The following is a 14,624-nucleotide window of genomic DNA, read 5'->3' as shown; positions in this document are numbered from 1 at the left end:
ACCAAAGAGGCTAAACCATCGCTCCTTTACTACATAATATATAGAGGAAAGGCGCTATATACAGGTCTGCCACTTTCTATCCACCAATTTTCTTGTTGCGCCTTCCAGGGAAGGGAGCTCTCCCCTTTTGAACGTCTCAGTGTTTCACCTCGCACGTCATATCTCAACTGTATCAGCTTCTCCTCGTTAGCTCAGATGCTTTTTCATTACGTTTTACTCGCGCATGGGAGCATGAACTAAGCTGAGAACTTGAAGTGGTCGGATGTGCCAAAATCTTCAAATTGGCGCACGCCTGTTCTCAGAGTACCTGTGTTCTGGAGACACAGTACAAATTTATTATGCATTGTTACTGATGCACGGATGTAATAAAGCAAAATGTACATAGGTGTCACCAACATTTGTTGAAGATGTTCATCATTTGGTGGCTCTCCACTTCACATTTGGTGGGACTGTTCCTCAATCTGACCCTACTGGGACCAAGTACTTAAGAAGCTATCAGCTGAAATTCTTGGTGAGGCAGTACCCTCAGAATCCACCTTCTGGCTTTTCCACCTGTCCTCGTTACCCATGGCAATAAAAAGGTCCCTTTTGAAACATCTGAATAATGCTCCCAATGTAGTATTTCCGGTACGTTGGTGATCCTACACTCCTCCAACCATTTCAGACTGGCTTTCCAAGAATGAATTTTACATGAATATGGACGACCTACGTATAGTACTTCTTTTGCTGTCTGACTATGTGACTTTCCGAAACGCTTTGTTCAAATGGCTTGTCTTTAAGGAATCTGCTACCTATGCGTCCCGTTGTCCATCTCTTCCCCTGATCACGTCCTGTCCACCTCACCATTAGCTCCCCTCTTGAAGCCCTGCTTGTTGGCAATCTTCCACTGATACCATGATGGTCCCATGTCCTTCACTGTTTAGTTAGGTTTATGGCGACACCACTTGCTTTACCTCCCAGGACTGGTTGACCATTGCCCCTTCCCCTCCCTCCCTCCTATTTGGCTATCTTTTATATATTTTACTTCTTTTTTCTTAATAATCATACTTATCATTTTCATTACTTTACTTACAGTTTTGTCTATGTCTAGACCTGTTTATAGCATGTTACTGTCTTTCTGTTTTTGGTTTGTAAAATCAATAAAAAAAAGTACAGATATGGTAAGAATTTACCCTTATCTCTTTTTCTACGAGGTCCATAGGGTCCACAGGAAACCTTGGGGTATAGGTGATGACGAAGACATCCGGGCACCATGCAGTTAAATTTTTTCTCCCAGGATGCAAGCCAAAGGCCGGAGGAGGATAAAAGAGAGAGAAGAAAGTCTGGAACACCCTAGAATCACATTCTCACTCAGAAGGAGACGGAAAACCGGTGACCAGAGTGAAGCCCATCTGAAGCACAGGTGTGTCAGGGCGGGGGCCCTGTGGACCCTATGGACCTCGTAGAAAAAGAGATAACAAGGGTAAGTTTTTACCATATCTCTACTTTTCTACTTCAGGGTCCACAGAAGGTCCACAGGAAACCTTGGGGTTTCCCAAAGCAGTACCCTCAAGGGCGGGGACGCTCCTGTGCAGAAAGGAGAATCCGCCGCCCGAAGGAAGCATACTGAGTGGCAAAGGTATCAAAGGCATAATACCTCAAAAAGGTCTGGATAGAAGACCACGTGGCCACCTTACAAAGCTGTACAGCTGAGGCACCACGACCAGCTGCCCACAAAGGGCCTACAGACCGAGTAGAATGAGGAATAACATAGGTCGGGACTGGAAGGCCCTCATGAATATCAGCCTCAGAGATAGTCATGCGAAGCCATCTAGCCAAAGTTTGTTTATTGGCTGGCCATCCTCTCTTGTGGAAACCACAAAGAACAAACAAAGAGTCTGCTTTCCGAAGAGAACTGGTACGATCCACATAAATCCTGAGGGCACGTACAACAACCAATGGGGCCTCCACTGCCGAGAGGTCTGAGGAATTAAAGGCCGGCACAATAATTTCTTCATTAATGTGGAAACTAGAGACCACCTTAGGAAGGAACCCAGGGCGAGTTCAAAGCACTGCCCTGTCCCTATGAAAAACTAGAAATGGGGAACGACAAGACAGAGCCCCCAAATCAGAAACTCTTCTGTCGGAATCAATGGCCAGAAGAAAAACATTCTTGGCAGTAAACCATTTGAGATCCACTAAGCCCAGTCGTTCAAATGGAGGGCTCTGGAGAGCCTTAAGGACAACAGGCAAATCCCAAGGTGCTACAGGAGGGACAAAGGGAGGCTGGATATGAAGGACCCCCTGCAGAAAAGTGCGGATGTCAGGCAGAGGAGCAATCCTTTGCTGGAACCACACTGAAAGGACCGAGATATGGACCTTCAGTTTAGCAAGGCGGAGACCAAGGTCTAAACCCAGTTGCAGGACAGCCAACACTCTGGGTATCCTAAACACCTGGGGGTCATAACTTTTTGGCAACACCATTCAAAATAGGTATGCCATACCCTTTGGTAAATTCTAGCAGAAGCAGGTTTACATGCTCTTAGCATGGTGTTAACCACAGAGCCGAAAAAACCCTTGGACCTTAAGAGGGATGTCTCAAGAGCCACGCCGTCAAAGACAGACGACCCAGATCTGGGTAGAGGAACCTGAGAAAACAGGTCCGGACGTTGAGGCAACAGCCACGGAGTATCGATGGACAGACTCCAAAGATCTGAGTACCATGGACATCGGGGCCACGCTGGAGCCACCAGCAGGACTATGCCTCCCTCTTGTTTGAACTTCTGAATTACTCGAGGAAGGAGAGAGATTGGAGGAAACAGGTACACAAACTGGAAAGTCCACTTGACTGACAGAGCGTCCACCAAGAGAGCACTGGCGTTTCTTGTCCTGGACCCGTACTGAAGCAACTTGTGATTTAGTCGAAAGGCCAAGAGGTCCACGTCTGGAAGGCCCCACCTGTCCACTAGGAGTTGAAACACTTCTATCAGCTTTTGCTTTTCAGTATGTAGGTGATGACAGCAAAGACGGAATGTCTATACAGGCTTGCCAAGCAATGTGTGTACAGATTTTCAATTCACTTCTGTATACAGACATTTCAGTTATTTACATACCTGTAGATTTGTAGCTGTCCAGTTCTAAGCTCCCACCTTCTGGATTTAGCCCTAACAAGGTGCTAAAATATTCTGCAAGCTCCTCTTCAGTCATATGTTCACCTGTATATGGAATATATTAACATTGGTGTGATTTTATCTGAACAAAATTTTAAATATTACCAGTTAAGGTCTAGAAAAAACAAAGGATGATTATCTCCCTCACCAATAAATATAGTAAAATATGGTCTATATTATTATAGATATGATTCTTTATTATTAGATAACAACTGTACAATGGGAATGTAGTCACCATCCCAGCAGTTGGGATGACGGTATTCAGAATATCAGCACTAGAATTCCAACAACAATCCCGGCTCCAGAATCCCAATCACCGGCATCACAACATTAAGTATTGGGGTTAGGGGGGGGTTAGGGCTAGGCACTAAGGGAAGGGTTAGGCTGCGGGAAAGGTGGGTTAAGGTTAGGAATAGGCTACTTAGGTTCAGGCGTTGGAATTCTGATGGTCATGATGCCGCTCAGGGCTGCCATCAGAAAGTCTGAGGCCCAGTACTGACAAAATAAGCAGGCCACCCCCCACAGGTTTATGGAACAAAAGTGGGCAGAGCTATGGCGGGGCGGGAAGGCTGGACCTTAATCGGGGCACACATAGAAGGAAAGGCTGGACAAGGGTGGGAGCGCACAGGGCTGGGAAGGCTGGCTGGACAAATGGGGGGTACAGGGCAGGGTAAACTGCCCAGAACGGTCTGGGGGGGACAGGGCAGGGAAGACTGGCTGGCTGGACTAGGGGGGGAGCGGAATCACAGGGAATGCAGGCTGGACTGGGGGGGGGGACAGGGCAGGGCAGGCTGGCTGACCTAGGGGTGGGAGCACAGGGCAGGGCCAAGCACTACATACCTGGTTTCTTCTAGAGGGAGAATTCCGCATTGCGACGCTGCCAACTGGGCCCCCCTCTCTCTCTGGGCCCGGGACTAAAGTCCCGGCGGTCCCCCCTGATGGCGGCCCAGATGCTGCTGTCTGTATTCTGACCGCCAGCATCCCGACCCGTACAACGATATATATGCCAATCCAAGTCTACACTGACACTATTTGGAGCATATGTAAAGAGCTTTGACAATTCAGATATTAGCCTTAAATGCCTCTAAATTCCCCTGAAAGATACTCTAAATAACTATTTTTCTTTCAAAATACCAGGTACAGGCATGGGCTACCCCAGCTCCACAAACCATCAGTCTGCACTGTAGCTATAAAGTGTTTCTCTCACATATATAATATGTACAAGCAAGTGACTATAATAAATAGCCTGAAATAGTATTGTTTTTATACTTCACAAAATCTACTGTATTTTGCAACACATTGAGGAAGTTCATGAGCGAAGGCTTGTGTGACTGACCTATCAGTCTCCTCTTCCAAGAAAATCTCTGTATAGACTATGGATTGGTGGATTTGCAGTTGCACACAGTAATATTACAGCAAACATAACTGACATGAAGTACTTTATCATTTCAGCTTTTTCCTGTCTGATCCACTTCAAACACTAAGAATTCTGTGGTGATTTCAGCTTTTTGTGATGGAGAATGTTTAAATTTGTAAATGCAAATGTGAAAATTAAGAATTCCTTAAAAACGTGTTTACGCAATCTGATAATTTCCACAGATTGTGGTGTGACAATCGTCAAAGCTCTGACCCCAGATGTTGAAGGACCAGTCATATTGCACAAATACTAGACACCAGGTAATTGATCTTCTGGGATTAGTTTTAAATTAGGATATTCATCTAAAAACTGAATTTTCCTTTAATTATGCTTTTAGTTTTTAACACATACATCTATCTTCAAATTGCGCCAAATAGCCCTGCCATTGGTTGCTCGTGCAGCACGGCCAATCACACGATATCGCATGCGACCGCAGGAGCACGCAAATCGGGCATACACACTGCACGATATGCCCGGTTTGTCGTTCCGATTTGGCCAAATCGTGGTGATATTGTTCAGGTGTGTACCCAGCCTTAGGCGCTCAAAATTGCAATACTGAAACTCAGAAGTAAAAAAAATGAAACAAGTTTTGCAATGTAATCGAATGAAAAGGATAACACGTCAAACCTTAGTTTGAATTTGTAAAATTACAACACAGATGCAAGATGCATGTTGGCACAGTGATTAGCATTAGTGCTCCATCAGTTTAATTCCAACCAGGACATTATCTGTGTGCAGTTTGTATGTTCTTCCTACAGTTTGTTTGCACAGGTTTCCTCCCACAGTCCAAAAATATACTAGTAGGTCAATGAGCTTTAGTCAAAATTGATCCTAGTATATGAGTCTGTGTGTTAGAGAATTTACAATCCAATGGAATAGGGACTAATATTAAAAATTAAACACTATGGCCTGTATTCAATTTGGAGCGAAAAGCTGAGATCATTGAAAAAGTTTCACCGATGACGTCATTTCGCCCGGCGGAAAAGTATCGCCGTATTCAATTTGAAAGACTTTCCGCCTAGGCGGAAAGTCAATGCAATGTTATAGGCGAAAAAGTTTTGCCGATAAATAGGTGGAAAAAAGTGCAGAATTGGGGTTTTGGGGTGCAACGTTGCATTCAGACAGTCCCCCAAAGGTAAACTGCGTAAAAAATGTTTGAAAAAATACTTTTGAACACCACAAAAAAATCACTTTCAATTTGGGGGCGAGAAAAAAAAAATGGGGGACAACGTTAAAAACTAGCGAAATAGATTCTAGGGGGGTCCCCAAGTATGCCTCTGGTGTTTTTTATTTCATTGCAGGTGATTGCGGCAGGTGGAGTTTTCACGATTTTTTAAACTTAACTTTAGCAACTTGAAAATATGCTGGCCCCCATTTTCAAGTACCCCAAATTTGTTGGGATAAGTTATTTTCTGCAAAAAAACCCTCCTGAATACTATTCTTCACCACGTATACAAAAACGCTATTTAGCAGCTATTGAGCCCGTTTAAAAACACCAAATACCTTCAGCAAGCCAAATCGGGGGTAACCACAGCTAACCCCCATGTCAGAGCATCTTTTGGGGGGGTGTCAGGCTGATTTCCCCAAATCTGACATGACTTTTTCTGCTTGTTTAAGTTTGGCCGGGTCCCGTTTTCGCATACTTTCAAACTGAATACGGGGATACGCAGGCACGCGCGCAATACTTTTCCGCCTGCAAAACAGGCGAAGTAGGTGAAAAGTCCGTGAGGCGGAAAAGTATCGCGGGTCCGCTGAAACTGAATACGGCTCTATGTGTAAAGGACTATGTAATATATTGGTGCTATATAAAAATTGATAATAATATTTTGGTAATGTATCATTGGTGTACACATTATGTTGAGTTATATAAAAGCTTATAACTCATTTCTATAATTCACTACTCAGCTACTGTAGTTAACAAATACAGTACATGCGACCTTCTATTTTATGCATATGTATGTTACTGAACCACGATGTGTCTTGGTTACTCACCTCTTGTTTGCAGCAGCTGTAATAGATCTCCTCTGTTAACAGCCTGTTCTCCTTTCTCATTAGTGAAACCAAGAACTTGAAAAGCTTTTTGAAGCTCCTTCAGACATAGCCCAAATGCAGGTCTGTGATTTATATAAAGTTTTATAACATCCCCAAGGTTTATGTGTGTGACTTGTTTTCCAGTATTCACATATTCACTAAATTTAACTTCATTCAGCATATTTTCCACCTATAATTAAAAGACAACAATTAATAGATAAAAAAAGGTAATGCTGCCTATTTATTAAGCTGTTTTTTCATCATAATTTTATGCATTACTGTTATGTACTAATAACCTAATACAGGTGATTTCACAGAAATCTCCTACAGAAGGTTAACTGTTGGGTGCCGATCGCAGTCCTCGTTATTATCAATGGGAACTACGGTCTGACACCTATGTAACAAACTTGGGGCCGGATTCAATTAGCGGCGAAAAGCCGCGTTCAGCGAAAAAAGTTTTGCCGATGCGATGTTTTCGCCACATTCCCGCTTATCGCCCTATTCATTTCCGGAACGTTTTCGCATGTGCGAAAAGTCCATAGGCTAAAAGAGACGAAAAAGTTTCTCCACCCAGAGGCAGGAGAAAAAAAAGATGTGCAAAATCCCTATTTATGCCTAAAAATGTGGACGCTTGGTTCAGAACCCCCTAATGACTAATTAGGCCAAAAAGATTTAAAAAATATCTAAAGACACCCTAAAATTCACATGTCAATTTTGAGGCAAAAATGTAAAAAGTGTTGGATAACGGGTATAAAGTACTGCGTCTGGTATTTTGGGGGGCTCTATGGATGGGACAGGTGCTTTTAGGATTGCAGGTAGCTGCAGCAGGTGTGTTTTTAAAACTTTTTAATAATGCACTTTATAGACTCAAAAATATACTAGCACCCATTTAAATGAACCCCAAATTTAACTGCAACAATTATTTTTTACAAAAGAAATTGCTTTTTATAATTTTTCCACACTTATGCATATAAGCCCTTTGACTCAATTTGAGAAGCTAAAATACTTTTATTAGGTCCATTAATACATTTCTATATCGATTCCCGGGTCAGTTAGGCTTTTAAGGAGGAATAGACCTATTTCCCCACAAAAACCTGTCCTTTTCGCTAGTTTTGCTATTCACTGCTTTCGCACATATGCGTTTTCGCCTGTTTTGCAATTGGATAGGGCTAAAAAAGGGAGCGCGCATTTGTAAGTAGGTGAAAACTTTGTCTCAAAATAGGCGAATGAGGCGAAAACATTGCGCGCATCACCGACCTCAGCTTTTCGACGCTAATTGAATCCAGCCCTTCGTTTTGGGGGATCAGACGGTAGTTTGGCTTCATCGGTTTACGACATCCTCAGATGCCTATGGAGGCATAATTAAAGTAGAAGGATCTTATGATCCCTCTCCCGCAGCCTCCGTCCGGCTTCAAAACATGACAATGGACCTGATTCAGCCACGGACGCAGTCCTGATTTGGTCGCAAATGACCAATGGTTTTGGGACTGCGCAAGCACTGGGGCCACAGTGCGCAAGTACCGTGAAAGCGACCCCGGTCACCGTACACTGGCCCTGATTCAGTGCCGGACTCCTAGCCGCTCGCTAAGCTGTGGGTGACCACCCACAGCTTTTGCGAGCGGCCAGGTGATGGTCGCGACCATCGGGGCTTGCGACAAGACCCTTGTGGTAGGGTCTCGTGCATCGCAAGCCCCAGAGAGCTTCCTGCTCTAACAGAGCATGAAGCTCTCCACTGACAACACTGGTAATGTCAGTGGTGCCTCCCACAAACGGCAGGCGTTCCTTTGGGCTCCGGCATGCGCAGTGAGGTATCATCGATCCGCTTGCGAGGGCTGTGCGCTCACGGGCGGGTCTGTATCAAGCCCACTGTACATTGCAGCTTGATTGACAAGCTACAGGCGTTTGAGGAGGAAGAGAGGCCATTGCTCAAAATGGAGATGCGTTGCCTCCATTTGTGGGAGTGCTGAAGCCAGCGTCTGCATCTTCTGATGCAGTGGTCATTCTGAGTGACCTCAGGGTTGCTCATATGTCTGATGGTATGCCCGATGTTCCCGATGGTGATCTGATGCTACATCTTTGGATGCATGCAACTGATATGAGAAGCCATAATATTCTAAGCAGATATAGTTGTAGGATAGGCTTTTAGCACTTGATTATTCATTTAGCAGGGATAAGTGTGGATGGAAAAGAAGGGGGAAATGTACTAAGCCTTAAAAAGTGATAAAGTACCAAGCAATCAGCTCCTATCTGCCATTTTTCAAACACAGCCTGTAAACTGACAGTTAGGAGCTGATTGGTTGTTACTTTATCAGACTTCTTTTTATCACTTTTCAAGGCTGAGTACATCTCCCCTGAAGTGTGAAAATGTGAAACAGACTATTATCATACAGGTGTTAGTTTGGCAGGAATGCATGAGCTGCCCTGTCAAATGTTTAAAACAATAAGAGCAGGCTAATACCCAAACAAAGAGGCCAATGTAGAGTCTAACACTAGTCAGCCATAATTACACCCACATTGTGTGCACGGGACTGAATGCAGATATTCCACTTTATGGAGAGCTCTATGCATCTATGTGACCACACCGGCCAAATCCATACGCTTGGCTTCATAGCCATCCTCACAGGCAGTGCGTCCTATCCTTGGTGCAAGATATCTGTCTGAAGGCAGGTGTGACTACACTTCCGCATAGAGTGCAATAGTCTACACGCCCTCCGCTCACCCTCACTGAATTAAAAGAAAAGGTTCAAATGCCCAGTTATACCCATTCATCCGCAACTGGAGAAGCGACTGAGTTGCGTACGACTTCGTTACCTACATTCGGTGCAGAGCGAAAACTCATAATATCCATCCACAATAATGACCTGCGTTCAAGTCTGCATCAGCCCTAAGTGCACATACTGAAACAACATAAAAACAATACAATATTTTCTACTGTGTTGTTTTCAAGCTGCTCAGTCACTATTGTTCTAGCTTCTGACTGCATCATATTATGTTGATAGTGTTGGGTGGCAGACAGTGTGCGCGGGAGACTTCTCAGACAAACAAAGTAAATCCAGATGGTTTTCAGCAGCATGTGTGGACTGAAATAAGGGCTTCCTGTGTCTCCAATAATGTACCAGCCACTTCTTCTCATGTGATTCAAACAGGCACTTGTGCATGACAGATGACATCACGGTCTTCATTAGCACAGCAGGGAACATTATGTGGCACTTGAATGCCTGACATCTCGCTCAAGGAAGCTGGAGTCACTTGGCCAAGTCAATATTTTTAAAGACTGATCTCTGGCAATTGAGCGGTTAATCCTGAATGAGTCATGAATATGGGGAGCAAGCACCAAACCACTAATAAACTTGGTAATAGAGGACAAGGACAGAAAAATCCATAACAAAGGTCTAGATTAGCACACACAATACAGCAATATAGCAAGAGTACAGATGCATACAGTTCCGTGCCTGCAATGTGGGAGCAATTACAGCCCCGACATGTGTAATTACACTTTCCTAAGCCAAGTGCTTGCATATAACCAAATACAATTTCCACTCAATAACTAATTGCAATTAGGGAATCGAGATTTCTGACTAATAAAAAATGCTAAGTATTTTAAAATATAGGATTAACATTTTGGAATATCATTTTCACAAAATTATTTATCAAATACTAAAATGTTCTATCCATTCAGTTGTTTAATTATTGACAAACTGTGAAATAAATTCTAGAGTATACAGGTACAGAGAATGTTTTGAACTACCTCTTGCTCCGTTGGATAATATCCCAATGCTCGCATGATGAAAGGAACTTCTTTCAAGGGAATGTGAGTTGAAACTTGTCTGGTCTCCATTGTGTCAATACCCTGGTTACGCAGCTGTGCATAGTAATAGTACTCTTCCAGCTCCTAAACAGAAAGAAAAATAACATGATGAAACAGTAGCATGCTGTAGCAAATAGCAACATATATCATTTGTAACAAATCACCTAAGAAAAACTTGGGTTTAATCAGAGTAATGGGACCCATACCGACTGATTGCAGCAATCCCCCATTTTGCCGACCTTAAAATGGCTGGAATCGGCGAGTCTGGGATCTTTCGTCTGGGCTGAGGGACACTGGACCATGGGAAGGGGGGGGGGGGGGGTTGTAGGTGGGAAGGTGTGGATTTGGCACTAAACACTGTATAACCCCTCCCCTCTGCAGCCCCTGACTTCAGTGTAAATTTAGTGCCTGTGGAGAGAGGAGTTTTTACCTCATTTGTAAATCTTATGTTTATTTTTTAAGCTAGGTACTGTGCGCTGCTTATAGCGGCGCACAGCGGGAGTGAGAGCTTCATCGACGGGGTGGAGGACACTGAGCGCCAGCCCCGTGCTATACACTCCAGTCTCTGTGAGACCGTCTGGGCTCGGGGATAGCGCGCTGCTGTACCTGATAGAGGTCCAGGCAGTCAGCGTGGTCCTGGATGGTGGGCGCCATCTTGCCGGGCTTCTTGTCGGCGGCTCCTGTGGGGAGAGCGCCGACTACAAACCACCCGCAGTGTGTGCGGGTCAGTCCAAGTGCTTTCCCCACAGAGGGGAGGAGCACTTGAGGGAGAAGCCTTGGGGCTTGCTCAGTATAGCGGGGGGGGGGGAGGAGCCAGAGCTGCTGTTTCCCCCCGCTCTCCAGCGGCAAAATGGAGACTCCAGGAAGCTGCGTGGCCTGTTCCTGTCTTTATAGTGGGACAAGCCTGGCCATCATGGAGGGAGGACAGAGAGATCTCAAGCTCCTTTCCCTCTGCGGGGTGCAGCTAAGTATTTTACAGTTATTGTTATATATTTTCTGTGCCTGTTTGGGAGCTTTTGCAGTATTCATTGCCGCATGTGACATATATATTTATAAAGTCTTTATTGTTATTTCTGGGCTGCCTGTCGCGGCAGGGTAGTGCAGGAAGAAGGGGCTCAAATGACGGACAAATCAAAGTTCGCAAAGGGCCAGAACCCCACTATGGCTATATTTTTACGTGTGCCCAGTGTCAGGTTAAATTACCATGTGGACAACTGGATGCAGGGGCATTGTGTGTGGTCTGTCAGCTGGGGCCCACTTGTGCGCAGCCAGGAGGGGGAGCCACTGCAGTTATGGAGGAACCTGCGTGGGCTCAGGTTATGAACTGTTCGCTCTCTGACTTGGTGATGTTGCTCCGCCAGATAGAGGAACTAGCTCAAGCAGCGCCAGCCCCTATTTTGTCTTCGCCGCCTGCAGTAGCGGGGGCCGGTCACCAGGGCCCTGATCCGCCTTGGGTCCGTACCATGGAGCGCTCAGCTGCAGGGTTCGAGAAGGTATCCTCTTTTATGGAACACTTCATTAAGGATCCTAAGTTACGCACTGTGCATAAGCAATCTCCTCCATCCAGGGGCCTGTTAGTGGGGTCAGATCCCGAGGGGGAGGAAGAGGAGGAGGAGGAGGGGGACTCCCAGTAGAGGAGGTTCTGCCCGAAGAGGAAGGTTCAGAGTCCACGTCAAGTCAGGGCGTGGAGGACCTTATTATGGCGGTACGACAGTCTTTTGACTGCCTGGACCTTGACACCTCTGCAGCGGCAGAGGGGCCGTTCAAGCGTAAGAGGGTTGTTTGTTTTCCGGCTTCTCAGGATCTCTCGGATCTCATTGAAGAAGCCTGGAAGACCACCGGATAAGAAGTATGCTACTCCTCGTAACTTTGCAGCCCTTTATCCTTTTCCACAGGAGCAGGTCACTAAGTGGGAGCTGCCTCCAAGAGTGGATGTGGCCGTGGCTCGTTTAGCCAAGCACACGGCTCTGTGTCCAAGGGGGGGGCCTCCTTTAAGGATGCGCTGGATAAAAAAATTGGAAGGATGCCTTAGGAGCATTTTTATGGGCGCCAGGGTTGTTATTCGCCCATTGTTGGCATTTGCATGGGTCTCTCGAGCCATGGAGAAGTGGGCTGACAAATTAGTGGCAGGCCTTTCGAGTGACTCATCCAGAGAGGAGTTGCTGGAACTGGCGGAACAGATTTGTGTGGCAGCAGACTGTGTGTGTGAGGCCGCACAAGATGGAGCGCAGATTTCCTTTAGAGTCTCAGCTATGGCAGTCGCGGCACGCAGAGCACTCTGGCTCCGTGCCTGGGAGGTGGACGCCGAATCTAAACGTGCTTTAGAATCTCTCCCTTTTGGCGGAGGCATCCTGTTCGGCTCCGAGCTTGATACTATCATATCCCAGGCGACAGGTAGAAAGAGCACTTTCCTGCCTGTGGTGCCCCAGAAGCAAAAGGGCTCACGATTCCGGGTCTTCCGTTCTTCCTTTTGAGGGGGGGACCGGTTGGAGGTCAAACGGCCTGAGGACGCCATTTCCCCAGCAGGGGTTCTGCGTCACGGGGTAGATTCTCCGGTACTTTCAGGCGCTCGGGTGCTAAGGCACCCGAAAAGCCAGGTACCTGACAAGATCTCAGCCCATCCAATCTCGGAGAAGGTGGGGGGCCATCTCCTCCTGTTCCAAGACCGGTGGCTAGATTTGAGAGCGGATGCCTGGGTAAGGGGTGCTGTCTCCCGAGGTTATGTGGTCAACCTAAGGGGGCCACCGCCGCAACATCTCTTCGCTACGGCATTGCCCAGGGAGCCGGAGAAGAGACTGGCCTTGAACCAGGCTATCAGTTCCCTCTGTTCCGAGGGGGTTATAGCTCCAGTTCCACAGTCTCAACAGGAACAGGGTTTTTACTCCAACCTGTTCCTGGTCCGAAAGCCAAACGGGCACTTATCGGCCGATTTTAAAACTGCGAGCCTTGAATGCCAGCCTATGGGTGGATCGGTTCCGCATGGAATCGCTCTGATTGGTGATCCAGGGTATGTCGGCAAACGAATTTCTGGCATCTCTCGACATCAGAGACGCATATCTCCACATACCGATTTGGGCGGGACTTCATTCTCTACTCTCTCTCTAGGTTCACAGCTGGGAGAGCTCATTACCAGTTCCAGGCTCTGCCTTTCGGACTGGCTACAGCTCCGCGGGTCTTCACAAAGATCATGGCAGCGATGGCGAGTCTGCTGCATTCCGAGGGGATAACGATCGTGCCCTACTTGGACGATTTGCTAGTGAATGCAGATTCGGCTGCCAAACTACAGCTCCACCTGGATCACATGGTTCAGGTGTTACAGTATCACGGTTAGATACTGAATCTCGAGAAGAGTCACCTCACGCCGTGCCAACGTCTGATGTTTCTGGGGGTGATCTTCGATACGGCACTGCAAAGAGTTTTCTTGCCCAAGCTCAAAGCCCCGGGCCCTTCAGGACTTAGTCAGGAAAGTGCTGTCTGCCCCTTACCCATCCGTCCTGCTGGGCAAGAAATTACTGGGTACGATGGTCTCAACCTTCGAGACCATCCAGTACGGCCACTTCCATTCACGGATTCTCCAGTGGGAGATTCTCCGGAAATTGGACGGGCCGCTCGGACGACCTCTCCTCTCAGTTGCTGGTTCTGTCAGACAGCACTCATCAGTCACCTAGTTGGTGGCTGATTACCGATCACCTTCTCCAGGGTCGGTCCCTGGTGACTCCCAACTGGATCATTGTCACCACAGACTAAAGTCTCAGCGGTTGGGGAGCGGTGACGGAGAACCTCTGTCTCCAGGGGACTTGGTCATCATCAGACATAGGTTTTTCAATAAATGTGCTGGAGCGACGGGCCATTTATCTGGCCCTGTGTGGGGCCCAGGCACTCATGGCCAGCAGGCCAGTGAGGATACAATCAGACAACGCCACAGCGGTAGAGTATGTAAACCACCAGGGCGGAACAAAAAGCCATGGTAGAGGCAAGTTTCAATTTCACTTGGGCGGAGACGTTTGTCCCGGCAATTTCAGCGTTGTTCATACCGGGGGTAGAGAATTGGGAGGCAGACTACCTCAGCAGGACCACTTTCCTACCAGGGGAGTGGTCTCTCCACCCGGAGGTTTTCCAGCAGTTGGTCCAGAGGTTGGGGCTGCCGGAGGTGGACCTGATGGCGTTTCGCCACAATTGTAAGGTCCCTCGAGATTTTGTGTGAGGTCCAGAGATCCTT

General features: G+C 46.7%; 1 protein-coding gene across 5 annotated transcripts in view; it reads right to left on the bottom strand.

Moving 5' to 3' along the window:
- Nucleotides 1-14,624, bottom strand: part of CFAP251 (cilia and flagella associated protein 251) — an 85,208-nt gene that overhangs the window by 3,091 nt on the left and 67,493 nt on the right. For all 5 annotated transcript variants that reach the window (XM_088449071.1, XM_088449067.1, XM_088449070.1 and 2 more), the window contains exons 20-22: nt 10,346-10,489; nt 6,559-6,787; nt 3,093-3,194 (exon numbers count right to left, since the gene is read on the bottom strand). In XM_088449071.1, coding sequence (XP_088305197.1) covers nt 3,093-3,194; nt 6,559-6,787; nt 10,346-10,489 — 475 coding nt within the window. The remainder of the gene's footprint in view (nt 1-3,092; nt 3,195-6,558; nt 6,788-10,345; nt 10,490-14,624) is intronic.

Source organism: Taudactylus pleione, unplaced genomic scaffold (genome assembly GCF_031769625.1).
Source record: "Taudactylus pleione unplaced genomic scaffold, aTauple2 ptg000479l, whole genome shotgun sequence".
NCBI lineage: Eukaryota > Metazoa > Chordata > Amphibia > Anura > Myobatrachidae > Taudactylus > Taudactylus pleione.
Note: the sequence above shows the minus strand (reverse complement) of the source record. Positions and strands in the feature narration are given on the sequence as shown.